The following is a 22605-nucleotide window of genomic DNA, read 5'->3' as shown; positions in this document are numbered from 1 at the left end:
AGGCGCGCCGCGGACCTGCTCTGATGCAGCGGCACCTAGGAGAGTTCTGCACCGGGCTGCCGCCGTGCTGGCTGTTATATTGAATTTAACCCACTGCGGCACCATCTTTTTTACGTGTCTGAAACGGGGCACCCAAGGCTGCTGCAAGTGTTGATAGGATAGCAAGCCACAGGGACCCGCTGCTTACAGAGACGCTGCTGCCAGCTCCCTGCCTTTCCCTGTCCATCTCCCGTGTTTTAACGGGCTGCCACAATGCTGGCTGTTGTAGTGAACATTAGAACCCATCATGGGGACTCGCTGCTTATGCAGAGGGAGGCACCAGAGAACAGAGCCCCCCCATCATTTTTTTCTCAGTCTGCCCCAGCCTGGCATCAAGCCACAAACCTATAGCAATGACCGTGTAGGTAAGAAGCACTGTGACATAATATGCCATGGGCATTATGACATGTGGTACTATATGTAATGGGCACTACGGTGTTTGGTTTACCGTGTAATGGGCATTACGGTGTGTGGGGTATATGTAATGGGCATTACGGTTTGTGGTAAAGTATGCAAAAGGTTTTTCAGTGTGTGGCATAATGGGCATTGTGGCATGTGGGTATGTGTAATGGGTATGTGACATGTGTAATAGGCATAATGGTGTCACTTTTTTTTTCTGGCTCCTACATTTTCATCCTGGCTCCTAGATTTTTTTTAAATTTGTCAAGCCCTGGCTTAAATAAAATATGTATTGTTCCCTATGTTCATTTTATAGGTGAGATGAGAAGGACCACAGCTCCTATTGCATTTATTCTTCAAAACTGTGGATGCAGTAGTAGCTGCTGTGTGTGCTATGCTGGTGGGAAGAGTTTCCTTTATTATTCTCATTGTGTTAGTTACAGTATACCAGAAAGGAGCGTTTACCCAAAAACTAGGAGGGGAGAAGGAAGACGCAGTGACAGCCAATGTGTGTATTATTTTTGTATTATGAAATGTTTTAAAAAAAGTATTTTTTTTTTAAATATATATATTTTTGGTGGGGAGGGGTGTACAGGATTAGTACATTAGTCCTCAAAATAGGAAACACACCAGTGTGTCCCGTTTTTTTTAGATATAGCAACCCTACCAGGGGGTATTCAATCCCGGATCACGGCTGTCGATCACTCCCGACATCGGTGATCCGGGCCCATTTGCGTTTTGTCCGACAGCAAATCGGCAGACAAGATTTAATCTCCGATTGGCAAAAAGTGGGCGTGTCCGCGTAAACGGACGTGGATTGTCGATCTGCATCTGGGATCGGTATCGGCAGAACAGGACCAACAGCTTCTGAAGTTGGGCTCCTTCTGCCGTGATCTCTGTTCAATGCTGTTGGTAAAGACAGCATTGAATAGGGCCCCGCCGCTATTTCCCCCATTAGGAATAGCGGTGGGAGATTGAATACCCGCCTATATGTGTCCTTGTTGATATTGCAATAAGCCACTGTGCTGTATACACAATGCATTCAATATTTCAAGCTGCTTGTATTCATTTCAAATTTAGCATGTTGCAGTTTGCTAATGGAACAGATGTTGTGTTCGTATTGTGTAACAGATATATGGCGTTGCTGCAGCTGGCTATTACCGTAACATTTTGGTCCCATGCCACACTAATGTCAGGCAATACTGAGTGAAGGACAGCTTTGTCTCTGCGAATAACACTGCAAATACAATTGTCAGTATTTCTGTAGAGTAAAAGCAGAACTTTATGACATTTATCTATATTTCAGCCTCATCGTTTTATGTTTTCTCCTAATAATGAAGTCTCCTAATAATAAATCACGCTGCTCTCCTCCTTTCCTCCTCCTCGGGCTATAAAATTAAACGCTATGAACTGAAAATGACAGTGCAGAATTAATACATTTATAAATGAAGTGAGAAGTATCATCAAAATGTTTCAATTATTCATATATACCACCAAACCCACAACACATAATACAGTACATAATGGGTTTTCATGCTTTTTCCTATTATAGTGGAAAAAACAATATAGCAGATGTTCCTGGGGACAGAAATCAGTCATATTACAAATACCCCACTTTACAATCCAATACACTGAACTATAACAATTTTATTTTAAAACAATGAATTAACTCTTCATGCAACTCTTTTTCCTGTATACTAGGCATGTATATTAATTGCAGTTTTAAATACTATTAATAGTAAAATTGCCACTTTCACACTGCCTAAACGTTTTAAAAAACGGTATTTAAAACTGGTCTGAGCCTTCACATTGCAGTAGATTACCGTTTTAAATACCATTTAAATACCATTCACATCAGTCAACCTGTTTAATCACCTGAACAGGTTTCAAGGCAGAATGAAGGAGACAGCCTATCACAGGTCTGTAATCTGTTGTTTTTACTAAATACCGTTTCAGAGCCATTCTCACTGCATAAAAAACGGCTCTGAAACGTGTAGGACTCTGCTTTTTAAACGTTTTGAAATACCGGTTATCTTTAACCGGTAAATGAACTCTGGCGCTTTCCTACTGCAGCCTTAAACGTTTTGAAATACCGGTTATCTTTAACCGGTAAATGAACTCTGGTGCTTTCCCACTGCAACCTTAAATGTTTTAAAAAAAAAAAAACAACAAAAAAAAAACGGCAATATCCTGTTTAACAAGTGCGGTGTGAAAGGGGTATTAGTGTATATTGTACATCAGTTTATACAGCTCACTAAACAGAATGGGCCTGATTCAGGTCCCAACTGATGTTTGGTACTCTTCGCATGGGCAGGACCAATACTGGGCATGTGCTGTATGGGTCTACAACATCGATTGCAGTAGGGCATGTTAATGTTTGACAGTCTGATGCCACTTGGGGGCAGAGACGGCCTTCATTTCTGAAAAGGGAGGTGTGACACTGATGGGCAGGGGCAGGGCCATAATCTTTATAAGAGGATGGGGACATCTTGACCCTTTGTCTTAGATGCGGCAGCCGGCATACATGACCCCATGGGTCGCACAGCCAACTGATGGTGTTGCAGATTATGTGATACTGCACCATACGATGTAGCTCGCATTAGTAATGCCAACAGGAGGCAGCATTCCTCCTGCAGCATTAACATATTAGAATTATTGTTGCTGCTTCCATGTAAGCAGCAGTGATAGACCCTCCATCCACATATGATCAGGCTTAATATTTGAACACACTGGTACTGAACTCTTGGAGCTCCACACTATGCATGGCACCACCATGCTGTAGCCTGACAGTAAGGCAATGTGATCCAATTGCCGCTAACCCCTTAAACTTTGTTACCAGTGGCTGTTTCACAGCATCCAGAGACTGGAACTCCTGAGCTCCACCTTCCTGTTTACAGAATGTGTGGGGGAGAGACATCATGACATCCCTCATATGGTGTCAAGCATGAGGAGCGGGTGCAAGGCTTAATGTAAGTACAGTCTTGTGTCTGTGGACGTTTTGTATGTAAGCAGCACTACAACTGCAGACATTAAGTTTAAGTTGCACAACTACTGTGGGTATTTTGTGTGCAAATGGTACTACCACTGTCAGTATTAAATTTAAATAACACAACTACAGCATTATGTGTGCAAGTGGGTATTATGTGTGTAAGGGGCACTACTGCTGTGGGCATAATGTGTTAGGGGCACAACTACTGATGCCATTATGTGTTATCGGCTTTACTTATGTAAGCAGCACTACTACTATGGGTATTATATGTTAAGGGGCACTATTACTGCAGACATTGTGTATACGGGGCACTACTATGTGCAATGGTTATAATAGGTACTACAGTGTAGCATAACACAAATAAGGGCAATTCTGTGTGGCATAACTTGAATAAGGGAAAATACATACAGTGTAATGTGAATAAGATTGCGCTTGTGTGTGGCATAATTTGAATTGAGGGGTTGTAAAATCCGCAAAAGCCATATTGTTCTTTAGCAGTCATATTGTTCTTCTGTAGTTTATTTCAAATGTACTTGGGAACATTTAAAAAAATGCTGTTTGAGAAAAAGCTGTGGGAACTGCCTACAGAAAAAAGGTTCACATACCCAGTATCCTTTGTAGATAAGATATTGAGGCTTTTGCTACTTATTGGCTGACAACAGTAATTCTCACACAAGACATGAATGCTTGGAAATAGTTTTTTTTTAAATGCCTCCTAAAATGTTTTTTTTTTTTTTTATGTATAATTGATCATAAAAATATCATAACTGCTCTGAACTTTCAACTTGCACACTTGAGTCTGCTGTACTTTCTGTTCTCTTGGCCGATGCTTGGAAGGCAGGTTTATCTGACCTCTCAGAGTAACCCAGTGTTCCAGAATTCTGGCTTAGGTTTTGAGTTGACAATGTACTAGTGGGTACTTCCTTGTAAGATCACACATCTTTTTTGTGTGAAAAATAAAGTATGAGGGATAAATATAAGGGTTTATCCCATCAAGGGGCACCAAAATTGGTAGCTGGCCTTCATTGGGAGCAAATAAATAAGATTAGTAACTATTCACCTTGGCAAAGCACTGCAGGTGGGGGAGATTTAAAATGTGCACGGAGATTTAGATAGGAGGGAAGCTTGTCCAAAACTCTGCAGTGCATAAATAAAGCAAGTCTTAAGCCCTGTACACGGTGCCATTATCGCCAGATATATGGTCGCTGAGCGACCATATCCCCGTGTGTATGGGACGACTGTCGCTGGGAGCGCGCTCCGATGACCAGTCCTGGCGCGCTCCTGCGACCAGCGGCTTCCCCTGGCAGTCAGCTCTTTCTCCATGCAGCAGTGTCACCTTTCATCTCTGGTCGCTGATGAAAACGGGACACTGAGCGATATATTGCTTAGCAATATATTGCTCTGTGTGAACGACGCTTTAGTGAAATACAAGCAACAGTAGACGTTTTTTCTCTGCAGGAAAAAAAAAAGAAAAGATATCTACAACTAACAACAGTGTAATATGGTTGGCACAAATACAAGGTTGCTTTTTCTTTTCTTCTACCAACACAGAATCAGCCCTACTGGAGTATTTGAGGGGAAATGGACTAAATGGCAAATTTAACCGCTGTTTAAATCTGCCACCTAGAACCGACAATTTTGACCTTCGAACCACTGTATTTGGATGTGCACTGAAGCCTGCCAGAGATACACAGAGGATTTCAAATGCCAGAAATATCAGATTCAGAAGTGGGAGTAAAGGTGAATACAACACATTGGGTGATTTTTTTAAAAACAATATTGCTGATTTTGCACCTTCTGCGTGATATAATTTAAAATACTGCCCAGTCTGTATGCTTTGTGAAAGGGAAGGGGGAAGAACCTCGCACAGACTTCTTATTTGTATGTTACAAACTATGAATGATGCGCGCTCCAACATGTTATTGTGGCCTCCCTGTCATCTGTGCATGCAACTCAATTTGACATACATTATTGTCAAACTACTGTATGCTCAGCGGGGACCTGATGGTGCCACCGAACTATATAATTCAGTGTGTATGCGCTATATTGCTCACCTGCAGAGTGTACGCACCTTAAATAAGAAAGAACAAGTACCTGCGACCTGGGTAAAACCATGTTGCACTGTATGCGATGCAGATTTAAAATGTGCAGATTGATTTATATTTGAGGCTGGTGTGTCCAAACAAATCTAAATTGCTGTGCAAAAATAAAACTGTTCTGTATTTGCGGGCTACATGCAAAACCAACCAGTATTTACCCTGTATACAAAAAAGAAATTTCTGGGTATGGATCACTGGATAGACACCAACTAGACCAACAAGCATTAGGTTGACATCATACCTCCCAACTTTCTGGTTGCCGGACCCGGGACACTGCTGATGCGCGCCTATGGCGCGCCGAAATTTTCAGGGTGTGGCCTATACTCGCAGCTCCCCCCGCGAGGTCACGCCCCCATTTTGCCGCTATGGGGGCATGACCCAGAGGCTCTGTGAGCCTCTAGCCATGCCCTCAGCGCCCTGGCTGCGGGAATAGACGCTGTGCACATGCGCACAGCGTCTATTCCCCGCTGCTTAGCAGCCGACAGGGGGGACTCCCAACAGCCCCCCCTCACCGCGGGTGGGACAGCGGGACAGGCCCTAATAATCGTGACTGTCCCGCTAAAATAGGGACTGTTGGGAGGTATGTGACATGCATGAAGGTTGACAGGGTCATTAGGTCGCCATGGGGAACGTCGACAGTCAAAAGGTGAGCATGGGTTTTTCATTTTTTTGTCCTGAATGTCGACACAGTCGTCATGGACACTGAAACGCAGCCCCACGTCCCCTCGTGCTTCTGGCATGGTGCCTCGCTACGCTCAGCACACTATTTTATTCTCCCCCCACGTTGACCTTTTGACTGTCGACATTCCCCATGTCGACTTAATGCTTGTGTTGACCTAATGACCCTGTCGACCTAACCCATGTCGACCTTCATACATGTCGACCTAATGCTTGTAGACCTAGTGACCGTATCCCATTGCTGAAATGCAACATGGTTTTTCCAAGAGCACTTGCTATTTTCTGCTTTACTCCCACCACAGATTCTGGTACATTAGGCCTGATTCATGTTTGTAAGTAAGGCACAAAAAGCAAGGGTACTTATGTAGTACCAGGGCGCCCAATTAACAGAAGTACGCTTGCGCAAGAAAATCGCATCGCACGTCCCGTTTTAAAGCCGTGCGATGCAATCTCAGTAGTTAATATGGATGGAATATGGATGAACGTTTGTTATTTACTGTAGCTATGCTTTCAGAATAAGCTTAAGCTACGGAAATAGCGTAATCAGTCAGAACTTGCGTAAGTGTTCCCGGTCCCTGTCAGCTTCAGGTGACAGGGACAGGTGAATAACTGATAGTGATGGCTGCTTCAGTGAGTGCTCAGAACGTGACAGAGGTGACAGTCATGGGAGGTGAAAAACTGACAACGTTCACCTTGCCTAATACAGAGGAGGAGGCTGTGATGTTTTTTCAGCGACACCAGTTGCTGCCGGTCACACAAAATTGTGTGAACGGCCATCCGATGCGGCTAAACCCGAAGGAGAGCAAGTGGCGCTGACACATTAAGGCCTGCTGCAAAAAGGTCAGTCTCCGAGCGGCGCACTGGTTCCCGGGGTGCCGGTTACCCTTCCTCACCCTTGTGAGGTTTATATACTCGTGGGTGGAGGAGATGACCAGTGTGCTGTATTGCGACCGGGAGCTGCACATGTCCATCAAAACCACTGTGCAGTACAATAGCTTGATGAGGGAGGCATGTGCTATGGACTTACTTTCCCAGCCCCATAGGCAAATTGTCGGTCCTGGCATGGTGGTAGAAGTGGATGAGAGACTCTTCGTGAAGAGAAAAAATCATGTGGGGAGGATGCTGCCTCGGCAATGGGTTTTCAGAGGGATCTGCAGGGATACAGGTGCATGCTTTCTCACTGCCGTTGAATAGAGAGATGCCAGTACGTTGATGGCCGCCATCAACGTACATGTTGCTCCAGGATCAATAATCTACTCAGATTGCTGGAGAGCATATAATACAGAGCAGCGACAGCAGGCAGTTTATGAGCATGCAAAAGTGAACCATCGCTATAACTTTGTTGACCCAAAATCAGGGGTTCACACACAAAATATAGAGCGGCTGTGGGGGGCATGCAAACGGAGGAACAAGCGGCATAGAGGAACGTCCCGGCAACATTTGGAGTCATACCTCCAAGAGTTCATGTGGAGGAAGACTCTGGGTGCTGCGAATCCCTTTGCCCGTATTCTGCATGCTCTCACACTCTTGCCCAAGGAAAATTCACTGCCTTCATAGTGACTGATTTTTCTGTTTTTTCATCATGAATTGTAATTTTTCTTGTTATTTCTCTTGAATACTGTTCATAAATGTCATTAATTATTGTGTTCATTGATTAATAATTATTAAGTAAATTTACAGTTTATCGTTAACACATGTCTGTGTCAGATGTATGGTATGGCTGGTGTGAATGTGTTCCTAAACCCCCCCCTTATCCACGCCACCCCGAAGCGTGGCGAGCGGCAACGGAATGCCAACTCCTGACCTTTTCATACCCCCACTATCCACGTCAGCGTGGAGTTGAGTTTATATAGTGTGGCGAGCGCAGCGAGCCACCGAGCCTGAAAACATGTAAAGTAATCCGCGTCCTCTCGTGGGGCTCACCACGCTTTGGGCTCACCACACTATATAAAATCTACTCCACGCCGACGTGGATAGTGGGGGTATAAAAAGGTTGGGAAGACGCGTTCCACCGCCCATCGCGGGGCTGGCGGGGCTCGCCACGCTTCGGGGTGGCGTGGATAGTGGGGGGGGGGGGGGGGGGGTGTGTCTAAAAATCACATTGCATGTCATTGCAGTGTAGTAAAGTTATTGGCATTGCATGCGATTTTGCATCAGGTGCAATGGCATGCGATGCAATGCGATAAGCCCGGGGCGAGAGAGCAGTGAATCCATCAATCTCGGCCAGCGATAAAGACGCGCGGGGACGCCCATTGCTGCCGATATAGTCCCCACACATACACCGATGTGAGGGCATTTTCTAAGCGACTTTGCCAAACTAAGCAAAATCGCTTAGAAAATGCCTTAATATCGGCATGTGTGTAGGCCGTATTAGATAGCTTTACTTTATACTGCAATTTAGATTTCAGTATTAACACACACCACTCACATCTAACTCTCTGCACACGTTACATCTGCCCCTCCTTCAGTACAAAACAGCTTTACATTACTTATAAACACTAATCACGCCCACTGCCTCATGTTTACTTTCACCCTTTTGCTATGTCACGGAATAAAGCAAAGAAACTGTGAAGAGAGAAATGATTGGTTATTCTCTAATGATATTCTAAAACCTAAGAAATAATAACAACATTGTATTATATCATACCTCCCAACATGACCCTCTCCAGGAGGGACACAATGCTCTGCTCCTGGACTTCCCTTTGAATGTATGATTACCACCATCTTTGTTGAACAGGTTAATTGATAAGCAAGGTGCTTCAACACAGGTGATATCATCATGCATTATCAGGGACGTGCAGGAGCAGAGCAATGTGTCCCTCCTGGAGAGGGTCATGTTTGGTGGTATGTTATAGTGATATTTCAAAGCAATTGCTTTCTTGAATTAGCATTACACATGTCTCCAATCTTCTCCTCATTCCACCTTTCAAATGGATGTAAAATCTTGTGCATTACATTGAACATGGATCAGAGAAAGCAAAGGAGCATACTTGCCTACCTGACCCTCTCCATGCGGGAGAAAATGCTCTGTTTCTGGACCTCCCTGGTAATGTATGATTGTCATAGGTAGGTAGGTAGATTGTTAGAGGTGTTTCACCACAGGTGATGGCAATCATACATTACCAGGGAAGTCCAGGAAAGGAGCATTTTCTCCTGCATGGAGAGGGTCAGGTAGGCAAGTATGCAAAGGAGAGAAGTGTCTAAATGTGCCCATACACGTTACAATACTTGCATGTGTTCTGGACTATATTGCATCGCATGCGATTTGCGTGCGATCAGAAGCCATATTTGCCGACTTTTCTTTTCTCCTCTCCGTGAGATGCCCGGAGAGGAGACCCTATAGTAGTATGTCAGGGGGGGCGGGTCGAGGCGGACGTCACAGGGCGGATTTGGGGAGGAACTAAAATTCTGCAATTCCGGGAGGGAAGGCAAACCTATCCAAAGCTAGTTCAAAAAGTATGCGCAGCGCATACTTTTTGAACTGTGCGATGGGATGTGCGTGGGAGCGCGCATCGCACCCGCTAAACGCACGGTGAATGGGCACCTTAAAAAGATTAGGATTTAAGACAAGACTGGCAATGGTAAAGATTTTATGTTCCCGTGAATACAGCTGCATAAATTATTAATATGTTTAAAGTTTGATGGAAATCTTGAGAATTCATTGTGCCCTGCACAGGACAAGCTACTAATACTACCTTGTTCTAGGCTGAGCGACTGATTAGCAGATTAAAGACATGCGTTTTGCTAATACAGAACAGCCATTAGTTTTAAATATCACTATACTTCTATGATGTATTATCTTTTGTACAGGGTGCCAACAAATGCATCCAGGCCATTTTAAAATATCTTTGGAGAATAAACAGTAATTTATCTCTTTTCAGTTTCTTTGTTTTACTCTATGACACACCATTTAGAGGATTTTCAGTTTTCAAAACCTCTGCTTGATAAATCTGGCTTTACTTGTCTGGTAGCAGTTGTGTTTGCGGTAGTTTAAACTTTTTTAAATCCCCAGAAAACTGGTGATTAACACAAACTGCCTGGCAGTAAATTTTGTCTATAAAACATGTACATAAGGTCACAGGGGTAGCTGTATGAAGCAGTGATAAGAGAAAAGTGAGCCAGAGAAGTGGCCCATGGCAACCAATCAGCTGCTCTGTATAATCTTATATTATGCAAATTATAGATGGTACTTCGGTGCTGATTGGGTGCCATAGGCCACTTCTCCTCTCTTACCTCTCAGAGAGCTAACTTTAGGATTCAAGCTGTTGTCTGTTTCATCTGCCTCAGGGATGGGTTCCAGATGGCTGACAATGTCTAGTCAGAGTCAATAGATAAACACCAAAAGTTATACATGCATAAAGGCCCATACACACGGATGGTGCATTACTGCCTCACAGCACTGATGTCATGGGCTCGATTCCCACCATGACTCTAACTGTGCAGAGTTTGTATATTCTCCCTGTACTTGCGTGGGTTTCCTCCGGGTACTCCAGTTTCCTCCCACAATCCAAAAATATACTGGTAGGTTAATTGGCTCCCAACAAAATTAACCCTAGAATGTCTGTGTGCATGTGGTAGGGAATATAGATTGTAAGCTCCACTGGGGCAGGGACTGATGTGTGTTCAAATATTTTCTGTAAAGCGCTGTAAATACACACTGGGCGATTTTGAGCTGAAAGCAGCTCAGTTTTGTCATTTGAGCTACTTTCGACTCAAGAGCTGCCCCGTGTACAGGGCAGCGAAGAGCATCATTGCCAGCCACAGCCGCTCATCTGTTGGTATTACCAGCAGATGAGCGACGGGGTAGACGGCTTTCCATAGCATCCTGCTATGGAAAGCCGTCCATCCCCTGGGAAAATCGCTTGTACGGGTGGAAATAACTCAGTGTATATGCACGAAGGAGTTATTTTCAGCCCAGTGAGTTTCCTCATCATCGCTGTCCATACACGTTGGGCAACATCACCCAGTGCGTATGGACCTTTAGTTAGACATTGACTAAAGTTAGACATGCATTAGTTAGACATTGACAAAAGTTACATATGCATTAGTTAGACATGCCAACGCGCTCAATATACGGACGGGATCCCGACAGTCGGGATCCAGACAGGCATTTACCCGACGTCGGGATCCCGACTGTCAAAACACCGACAGCCGGGTTCCCGATGGCCACCTGCTATTTTCCTTCATGGGGGTCCACGACCCCCATAGAGGGAGAACAGAATAGGTTGCGAGCGTAGCGGGCCACCGTGCCCGCAGTGTGGCGAGCGCAGCGAGCCCGCAAGGGGCTTAGTTGCGCTCACCATGCTGTCTGGGTCCGGCCAGTTCGGATCCCGACGTCGGGCTAATGACTGTGGGGATCCCAACTGTCGGAGCTCTGTGCCACACCCATCCCGACAACCGACTTTTTTTTAAAACTGACTTGTTTATACTTTACCAACCCAGTGGCCATAGAGAGAGAATAGAATAGTGCGCCGTGCACAATGAGGCACTATGCTCAAAACATGGCAAGCACAGGGAGCCATGTGAGGCAACGCGGTACACTTATACGGTGTCCATGTACACATATTGATTTTTCCATGTCGGCATTTTACTTGGGTGGTTACTTTTGTCACTGTCGGACTAATACATGTCTAACCTTTTTTAATGTCTAACTAATGTATGTCTAACTTTTGTCAATGTCTAACTAATGTCTAACTTTTGTTGTCAACTGTCTGATTAGACATTGTGTGTGAGCAATACCACACCCCTCAGGGATGTCTAACCACTATTTATTGTGTCTCTTCTTCTTCTCCTTTCTTCAGTGTACAGGGGTGTATACACGGGGCGATTCTTCTACGCGATTTTGACTACAACGTCAACATTGCTTAGAAGGTTTGCCTGATTCGCCCTGTGTGTACACAGCGGGCGATAGCGATGTGCGGTCCCGCAGCATCACTATCGGTTGGCCAAATAGGCACTGCAGGTAAGAAGATTTTGATGCTGCAGTGTCTATTTGACTGTACATGCGGGCTGCTGCTGCTGCTGGCCGCTGGCTTATATCCAGCAGCGAAGTCGCGATCTGACAAAGCAAAATCCCTTATTCAAAATCTCTCCAGCTAGTGCCCCATATGTCCACCCCTTAAGGCAGGGATGTGTTCGAAAAAAATGAAGTCAATAAAACTTGAGCAGTATATAGAAGTAATGCTTTTGTGAAATGGATGAACAGATGCTTAGATAACACAGAAGCTCTGTCATCTTAAAATCTAAGAGATTTAGATGTAAGATATGCATCTAATACCAAACAGATGATGGGAAAGCTTTCATCCATAATTATCATTTATTGCAAAGCCAGTGCCTTAATACTTTCAAATAGACCACTCTCTTTATAGAAAGATGGTATGATAATGTTTCCTGTAAATAAGAAATTGTGTGTAATGAACCAGGAAAGAGACAAATATTACTTTACATCAGTGTTTCCCATACTGTGTGCCGGGTTGGTGGTCCAGGACTAAATCCCATTATTTATGGTTAAAGTGATATGCAAAACCAGAACTAGTGGCTGCCAGTCATAAAACATGTTCAATCAGAAGCACTACTATACATTAGCACATACTGTAACTGACCCTAAGGTGACACTTTAGCAACATTTAATTAATGTAATTTCTTTTTTCAAAATGTATCAATAAAAAACTTTTATCCTGAGTGCCATGAAGAAAATGCTGATGCTGCAATGCGCCGCGATGCAAGAGAGTTTGGGAACTACTGCATTAGATAATGCAATTGTGCCCTCTAGTGGTTTAAAACCGTTAAAGAAAATATTTGTACAATATATCACATCAATTGCTAAACTTGAAGTTATCGCTGGTTGGGCTTTAGAATATAGCTATAGATCAGAATGTAATAGCCTCTGATTCTGCAATACTTTTCTGTTAAATATGTAAAGCCTCAGAAAACTGCAGTGTTCTGAATAGAAAATTGTCATTGTAGCAATCAGCAAAATTGCATTTACAGAAGTGCTGCTATTGGACAACTGCATAGGAATTATTTTTTTCAAAGATGACATGGACACGACAACCAATCAGCTCCTGCCTGACATTTTTCAAACACAGTCTGTGACATGGCAGGTAGGAGCTGATTGGTTTGTTGTTTATCACTCTTCATTTTTTCACTTTTGAAGCTTAGTGCATCTGGCACCTAGTCTGTTCAGTGGATACTGAAATGCTTAGAATTGGGACCACAAAAAGATGGGCCCACTCCTCTAGGAGAAAAAAAGCCCCAAGGTGACAGCACGAGGGCTCTTCCCAACTGCTCTGAATGGTTTATTTACTAAAATGCGAGTTCTATTCAAAATGAGATGTTGCTATCCGCAACCAATCAGAATCTACTTATTTATTTAGCACCTTCAGAAGATAATAGATAGAATCTGATTGGATGCCTATAACAACATCCCATTTTCAATAGTACTCGTATCTTAGTAAAAAAAAAACTAGATTTGTTGGTAAACTGCAGATTCACCAAGCCTTGTAATTCCTAAACTGCCAGTGCTTGTAAAACTACACGATGCAGCATATACAGTACATAGATACCAGAAATGCTGGCACTTGGAAACCACAACTGCAGGCATGCTATGGCATTTGTGGCCTGCTGGGACCTGTAGTTCACTTGCAAAAAAAACCCCACTGCAAATAAAAATACAAATCCTGGGATAAAATCCACACATACTCTCTTTGCACTTTTTTAATCATCTAATTCCAATGTGGGGTCCTAATCAGTCCATGTTATTATCCACAATACCTGGCTTGGCAAAATAAAAACCGTGGGCTAGATAAGAGAGCGCAATCAAGTAAATTAAAAAATAATAATTGTAATAAAAACTTGAACAATTCCTACCATAAATATAAATGTGAAAAATTCACAATAATCACAGTGTAATTCCGTAAACTGAAAACCACATGGAAACTGCAAGACTGCTCCATGTAAAATAGGATACACTGTAGGAGAGACCACTCTGATTAGTTAGCAATAAAAGCCCCCATACACCAGAACGAGATTGTATCTACGCGCACGATCTCGAAGGCTTGCATGACGGATTGTATGCATATGTGCACACAATTGTGCAATGCGCGGTACCACAGGTCGAATGGCTGTTCTCTAATCAGATGTGCTGCACATCTGATCAGTCGTGATTGGGAGCAAAATGTCTCTAGGCCATAAGCATTTGGTAAATGCAACAAATGTACAAAAGCCCCTGTTTAACTGAATTGAATGTGTAAAAATAATATACATTATATAAGCTATAATGCTTAATATAAAATAAAAAAGTCATAGTTCAAGCCTGCAGATGTGTCCACATACATCTATCCCCCATGCGCTATAAGGTCACATTATAAATAATATGTGTGATTTCTTCCGTTAAATAGCCTTATTTGTAAAATAGAGTGTCTTACTAGCTTTGTTTTGCAAATAAAAGGTAGTTAACGAGAAAAGTTGCAAAAATGAGATTTATGTCTTACCTGGTAAATCTCTTTCTTCGAGGACATCAGGGGCCACAGCGTTACAGTGGGTAGTAAGGAGATGGGAGAGCACCAGCACCCTAGAGGTTAAACTTGAACTGCCTCCCAGGCAGCCGGGCTCCTCCCCTCCTCTACCCCGCCTCCAGGCCAGGAAGCTCAGTTTTTTTAACAAGCCAAGGCAGGAGACAAGATAGAAGGAAGAGAAGCACCGCACAGAAACACATTCTGAACATGTTAGTACCCTCAACCGAGGGATAATATAACATAATCATAACTTAACCATAACGGAAGTAAAGCAGGCGCGGCAGGGAGGGATCCCTGTGGCCCCTGATGTCCTCGAAGAAAGAGATTTACCAGGTAAGACATAAATCTCATTTTCTCCTTCGGGAGACATCAGGGGCCACAGCGTTACAGTGGGACGTCCTAAAGCAGCCACCTATGGGTGGGGACGCGCCTGTGCCGCAGCCAACACACTCTGGCCAAAGGCCGAGTCCTGGGAGGCAAACGTGTCAAAAGCGTAAAAACGCAAGACAGAAATGGCGGACGACCAAGTCGCCGCCCTGCAAATTTGCTCAACTTTAGCACCGCCTCTTACAGCCCAGGACACCTCCACAGACCTAACGGAATGTGCCTGAATCCCTGCCGGAACCGGGAGGGAGGTGTCCAAATATGCCTGCCAGAGCGACTCTAGCGGGCAGTAGTTTGCGTAGAGGCGGGCCACCCTCTCATCCGAACACCATATAGTACAAAGAGAGAGAGAGAGAGAGAGTCTGACTAGTGCAACAGCCTAGAACGGTGCACATAGCACATAAATACGCCCCGGCCGGACAACGTCCAAGGAGGACCAAGCCGTAGTAACAACAGACTGTCTAAATGCCGGAACAAAAATGTCCTGGTTGACCTGAAAGCCAGACACCACTTAAGGTAGTTGAGAAGGGACGGTAGGAAAAACCGCCCGGTTATAACCAAGAACTTACAGGACAGAGCTGACAGGTCAGAGACTCCCCTGGCCAAAGCTATCGCCAACAAGGAAACAATCTTCCAGGCGAGTCAACACAGGTCCACCGACCGCAAGGGCACAAAAGGTGGGCCCTGAAGAAGTCAGGATTAGAGAGATCCCAGGGGGCAACTGGGGTAACTAAGGGAGGCTGGATATGCAAGACATCCTGCAGGAATGTACAGACATCCGTCGACAGGGCCACCCGTCGACAGAACAAGATGTGCAAGGCTGAAATCCGAACCTTTAAAGATGATCAACGCAACCCAGCCTCCAGACCCTTCTGCAAGTAGGACAGAACCCTAGCCAGGTAGTAAGTCCCGGAATCTGAAGCGTAGGGTTTGCAGCAGGAAAAGTAAGCCCTCCATATGCGATGGTACACCCCATCTAGGGAGGTTTCCTCGCCCTGAGCATGGTGGAGTGAAACCCGCTGGGTCTTACCCGGGAGGTCTCAACAGCCACCCCGTCAAAGCCAAGTGCCTCAAAGCCGAAAGAGAGAGGCGGACCATGAGAGCATGCCTGTGTCCAGGGGTAAGCGAATAGGAGGGGCTACTGACTGCAGATCCGAAAACCAGATCCGTCTGGGCCAAGGTGGAGCAACCAGAATCAATGTGCCGCCCTCCGGCTTCAGCTTGCGAGACATTCGCAAAAGGAGGAAAGTGGTGGAAAGGCGCCATCAGTGTGGACGGCCACGGAGCGGACAGGGCGTCTACCAGGCAAGCCCCCCCCTCCGGGTCGCAAGACCAGGACCCGCACAGTGGTGGTTTGAGGGTGTGGCGAGAGGCTGTCAAGGCCACCTCGGTTGGGCCCCACCGTTGTACCAGCATCTGAAACATCACTCTAAGGAGGGTCAAGTCGTCGGCATCACAGGTCTGACGGCCGAGGAAGACCGCCACCCAATTCTGGACTACCAGGATAAAAATTTCTGAAAAAGCAGGGATCATCTCTGAAAGATGCCGGATGCTTCTGTCATAGTGGGCTGACAACTAGTGCCACCCTGGTGGTTAACATATGCCACCCTTGTCGCAATGTCCGACTGGACTTGCACCGGCCAACCCCTAAGTTAGGGTTCCGCCAAGCGGACTGCCCGGAAGATTGTCTTTAGTTCGAGGACGATGATGGAGGGCTGGGCCACTAGAGTGGTCCAGAGACCCTGGAACGACCTTTGAGAAGTGACCACCCCCCAAACACGGGAGGCTAGCATGCATGGCTCCAGTAGCGAGGTCCCGTCCAGAAGCCCCCAGGAAAGGGGGGCCCTGCTGGAGACCAGGCGAACTTCTGGGCATGGATATTGTGGGAGGAAACCGGAGTACCAGGAGTAAACCCACGCAAGTCTGGGGAGAATATACAAACTCCGCACAGTTAGGGCCATGGTGGGAATCGAACCCATGACCTCAGCGCAGTGAAGCAGTAATGTTAACCACTACACTATCCGTGCTGCTCCTTGGACAGTATTGTAGAGGGTTGGTATGGAACTGAGCCTATTCTGCCAATTCGAAGGCCGATCCACCAACCCCAGGGACCCCACGCAGGCATGCACAGACACCTGCCAGGGGGACAAGAGATGTCTGATCCTGGACTGTAGAGCCAGATGGCAATCCCCCAGAAGGGATATCCTCTGCCGAATGGTATCTAAACCGGCCCCCATATTTGGCACTGGCCCAAATAAAAAGGAACCCTCAAAAGGGACTTTGAGTTCAGGCCTTCCAAGAGCACAGACACTGGTATGTGTGTGCAGCTATGGCCGAGGGTGACCCTCTGGAGGCGATTGGTGTAATTTCCAGAGCCGTCACCCCCAGGTAAAATGTCACCTGATACTCAATAGAAGGCAGCAGGGTTTCCTCCGACACCCCTTATGCAGCGTCCGCTGTGAGAGAAGTTGCTCACGCAACTAAGGCCTTAGCCACCCAAGCAGATGCCTGGGGCAGGAGTGCGTCCACTTTAGGGACAGTCTCCCAGGGGACTATGTCCTCCTGTGGAAGGGGGTAAAAGGAAGGGAAACCGCCGATGGCAAGCTAAACTTCCTGTTAGGAATCTCCCAACTGATGACCTTAGTCGAGTTCACAGATTTACGGAATAAACCCAGAATACACCTAGGGAGACACCCAAAGGTGTAGGCGGCTCAGCGGGGTCGTTTAAGGTAAGGACCTATTTGACAGCTGAGACCAAGGTCGGCACCTCAAGACGAGGTGGGGGGGATTCACCTTATCACAGGCCCCCCATCTTCCATACCGTCGTCGACGGTCCCCTCTAGACAATGCTAATCCCAGGTGTCCTCCTCTCTGTGTCTGCTGACGGAGGAGTATCTGCGTCTACCTGCAGGTACAGAGCGCTTCCACTGTGCGGGGAGCTACACCCGCCAAGGATGGGGACGGCATTTCTGGGGACCTTGTCTGGAGGCAGATAAGCACTCAGCCAAGGGATGAGGCTGCTACTGCTACTAGCTGCACCGGCAACGGAGTAAAGAACGTGGCCCAAGCAGGCTCCTGTTTTCTAGAGGAGGCTGTACCTGTGGGCATCGCCCAGGCATTGTAGCAGCCTGCGTATAAGCCGTCCTGTACTAGTAATGGGGGCATAGGCCAACATTACAGGATGTACAAGACATCCGCGCCGGAGCCCCAGAGTCACTGGGACTGGTACTCCTGGAAGACGTTGCAGTATTATAGCACTGTGAACCGGCTGCTAAAGCACAGGTAAGACAATGTACTACAAGTATAGAAGGCATACAATGCCATAGAATAGGCGGGTAGCCTATATGGTACCGCTAACACAGTATTCTCTGACCAACAGAGATAGTGTTCAAGCCATACACCGTAAGCTGGTACTACGTATACCTTGCGGTGGCGTAGACATTTGGCCCATTTGTACGGCTAACACAGCATACTTCTGTTTTAAATTTTGCATTGTGGGAAGAAACCGGAGTACACGGAGTAACCCCACTAAAACACGGAGAGAACGTACAAACTCTGCACAGTTAGGGTCATAGTGGGAATTGAACCCACGACCCGAGCTGTGCTGCCCCCACAGTACGCAGTAAGCTAGTACTAGGCACATATAGCAATCATTGGCAGGCAGCCTTTCTGACAGGCAGTGATAGTGTTACACAGTGCACAGCCAGCCTGTGATATACATACAATGCAGTGATATAGACAGTGCAGTGATATACATACAATAGACAGCTGCCGTGATATAGACCGGCAGTCTATACGGTACAGACAATGCAGTATGCATCTGAGCCAGCTTGTAATAGACATACAAAGCAGTGATATAGACATACAGTGCAGTTATATATACAGGTGCAGTGGATATACTGGCAGTCTATATGGTACAGACAACGCAGTCTGCATCTGACAGTCAGCTTGTATCTGACAGGTAGATAAACTCTGCACAGTCTGGGTCATGTTGGGAATCGAACCCATGACCTCTGCACTGTGATGCAGCAATGCTAACCATTACACCATCCGCTTTGTCCTTTATGCTTCCGACAGGCAGTGATGGTGTTAATTCACAGGATACAATGTTGCACTTGGCTCTGCTGTGCCCACAGTTTGAACTCTGTCTGCTCTGTAACCTGACTCCTGGAGGAGATTATTACAGGGGAGCCCAGGCAGTGAAGGAGTGGAACCCCAGACTGGCTTGATAAGCTCTCTGTGTCCCTCCACACATGTTAAGTCAGCATGACCTAACCAGCAATACATGGCCATATAGTACAGTGTAACACAGATTAAACTGACAGGCAGCTAAACTGTTAACAAACAATGCAGCATACAAGGGCAATGCAATTAATGGCACAAGGCTCCTTTCAGAGCACAGTACTGTACAGTTTCCCGAAGGAGGGGTACAGGGGGGACATGCCCAAATGACCTGGCAGTGAAGGAGTGGAACTCCGGGTGGCTATGAGCTCCTCCGTGTCCCTCCTCACATGTCACAGGCAGGCAGGAAGGGATCTCAGTGGCGGGAACTCTCTGTGTGTTAAACACAGTTCCCTGCCTACTGTCCCCGGGTGGAGAGGCTGATGTGGGGGGAGCCTTCTCCCCCTGCTGACAAATGGCCCCCAGGGAGGTGTCCACATGCGGCGCAGGTAAAAATGGCAGGGGTCCGGCGCTACCGGGCGGCCCCGCATACCTAGCGCCGCTGCCCACAAACCGTTTCCCTGGTGGTCCAGCGGGAGCGGGTGGCGAACCAGCCGTCCGCTTGTCAGCGCAGTCGGCGGTCCCCCCCGCCGAACTGCTGCAGCCGCAATGCCCAGCAAGCGCAATCGCGCGCGCTCCCAGCGGGGAGCGCGTTACCTTTGTCAGGTCCCCGGCGTCCGGTGGCGGCTGTGGCTCCCCAGTGCCCGGGGGCCGCTGCAGGTCCCCACCCTCGAGTGGCGATGCAGCTCCGGACCCGGGTGATGGAGCAGCAGCGCAGGTGTCTGTGCAGACCCCCAGTGCTGCTGCTCTGTCACTGACACAAGTCAGTGTAAAAGAAAAATGAAAAATAAAATATAAAAATCAAGTTAGGCTGCTAAATAGCAGCCCCTCTATTAGGTGCATCTGGCTCCTGCCAGCACCCGAAAAAACTGGGCTTCCTGGCCTGGAGGCGGGGTAGAGGAGGGGAGGAGCCCGGCTGCCTGGGAGGCAGTTCAAGTTTAACCTCTAGGGTGCTGGTGCTCTCCCATCTCCTTACTACCCACTGTAACGCTGTGGCCCCTGATGTCTCCCGAAGGAGAAAAAAGCTATCTGGTGCTACAGAGACACGCAACTAGACAGGCTGTTTATAGAACAAAACAGGAGATGAGATTATTCGCACAGGAGAGTATCAATTTATCACAGATATGATGATCCCTTATATAATCATAATATATATACACGTGCCATTATGGTAAGGATGTGCTACCACTGGACATTGGTTAGAGCAAGGAGATTGGAAAGAATGTCTCTGTGTGGAGCACTAGAAGGGTTTAATAATAAAATGTAACCTTTATTAGATCATTGATAAAATTGTAGCGAAATAAAAGACACAATACATAGACATAAAGACATAAATATGTAATAAAAAGGATATTACTATCCTCACGATGTGGGACCCCAATATCCCTATATAAATAAACTTTAGTTTTCACTTAAGTAGTGAATGTGTGATGCTTAGAACGGTGTGTTTGATATATTGGTTAATTACTTTTGTTACCAGCCAACTTATAATCACTTGGAATTCAATTGCGGTATTGCCAGATTCACCCCTATAAAATTAGGGAGGTGAACTAAAGCTAAGATGCAATCTGGGTGAACCACTATCCTGTGAGTTCAATCAGGTCTCTGGCTATGATCCCCTACCCATGGGTATATAATCCACACAGGTAGGTTGTGTCCCTTTAATATATGGACATTGAGGGACAATGTGCACAGTGGCAAACGCAGTCCTGTTACACTCCAGTACCATGTCTGATTAATAACAGCGTGTGGCCGGGGGTTAGACAGGAAGCCAGATCACAGAGTTGCTGCCGGACTTGCGGGAGACCACAGTATACGGCAATAGACCGCCGTGTGATCAGCCTCTGTGCCAGAGCCTCGGAGGTCGCAGTGTTGGACGTCACACACTGCGCCTCACAATGGAACGGACTAGTGAGTCCGGAGACCACTGGCATATACCGATGAGATTTAAAAAAAACAGATCAAAATGCATTTCAATGGGGAGAGGAAACATGGGGTGAAACCACGAAGTGTATGGTCGGCGTACGCTTCGCTAATGAGCTTCGTCAGGACCACTTTTGTTTTTACCTTTCCAATCTCCTAGACCGGCTGTTTAACAGAAAGGAGGCTATAAATATGTGGAGACATCTGTATGTGCACACAGGTGTTTTATAAATCAATTTCTCCAGCATTCCTATTTTGATTGGCAAACTACTATTATAAAGACCACGCTCCCTGTCTCTGCTCCATGATTTGGTAGTATGTAGTGTAATGGCTTTTCTCCATACTACTGACAGATGTTTATGTGTGCCAATGTAACTCTCCCCTGTTCACAGGTGGAATGGCATACACAGTAGGTGACTCTGCATGGCTTGTTCTACTAAAGAGGAACCCTGTAGCACTGTATAACTGGGGAGAATAATGTGCGGATTTAGAAAGTGTTTTCAGGCATATCTTACACAGGATTTATCACATTAGTCACAGTATCCCAGGATTTATCACAGTCAAAGCAGGAAACATGCAGTTACTGGAGAGCTTAACATGAAGGCTTGGCGTGGTTCTATATATAGCTGCTGTTGGTGGCCATTATTCTGGGTCAATCACAAAGGCAAATTCCTTCTCAAATGGACAAAACCATGTGCACTGCAGGGGGGTGGGGTAAAGTAACTTGTGCAGAGAGAATTAGATTTGGGTGAGTTATTTTGTTTCGGTGCAGGGAAAATACTGACTGCTTTAATATTACACTGCAATATATATCTCACTCTGAAGTAAAACCCCACCCAAATCTAATTCTATCTGCACATGTTACATCTACCCCACCTGCAGTGCACATGGTTTTGTCCATTTGAGAAGGAATTTGCCTTTGCGAGTGAACCAGAATAAGGGCCGGTGTCAGGACATACAAGGTGTAAATATAAATCTAGCACTAATGTGGTTGTTATATGCACTTGCCTCAATGACACATATTTGTGGCTCCTGGTGATCTCTGTCCACAGGAACCTTTGCCTGATTCATCACCCATTCCTGAATGGCATCTGTGATATGTGGGACCACTGAAACAAAGAAGACACCATGTATCAGCTGTAGCGGCCTTTATGGTCATTACAACAACTAGGTTCAAACACAGATATACCAGCCTTTTATCAGCTGGGAGGCTTTTATATCAATAATAATAATAGGCTTTGTAACGATTATCATTACAGCTTAGTCTACAGAGAAATACTGTGCAGTACTGACTGAA

General features: G+C 46.0%; 1 protein-coding gene across 3 annotated transcripts in view; it reads right to left on the bottom strand.

Moving 5' to 3' along the window:
* CTPS2 (CTP synthase 2) overlaps positions 1 to 22605 on the bottom strand; it is a 232487-nt gene that overhangs the window by 179192 nt on the left and 30690 nt on the right. For all 3 annotated transcript variants that reach the window (XM_083172428.1, XM_083172427.1, XM_083172429.1), the window contains one exon: positions 22317 to 22417. In XM_083172428.1, coding sequence (XP_083028554.1) covers positions 22317 to 22417 — 101 coding nt within the window. The remainder of the gene's footprint in view (positions 1 to 22316; positions 22418 to 22605) is intronic.

This window comes from Crinia signifera, chromosome 2 (genome assembly GCF_055691185.1).
Source record: "Crinia signifera chromosome 2, ASM5569118v1, whole genome shotgun sequence".
In the NCBI taxonomy this organism is placed as follows: Eukaryota; Metazoa; Chordata; class Amphibia; order Anura; family Myobatrachidae; genus Crinia; species Crinia signifera.
The sequence above is the reverse complement of the archived record's forward strand: the minus strand, read 5'-3'. Positions and strand labels throughout refer to the sequence as shown.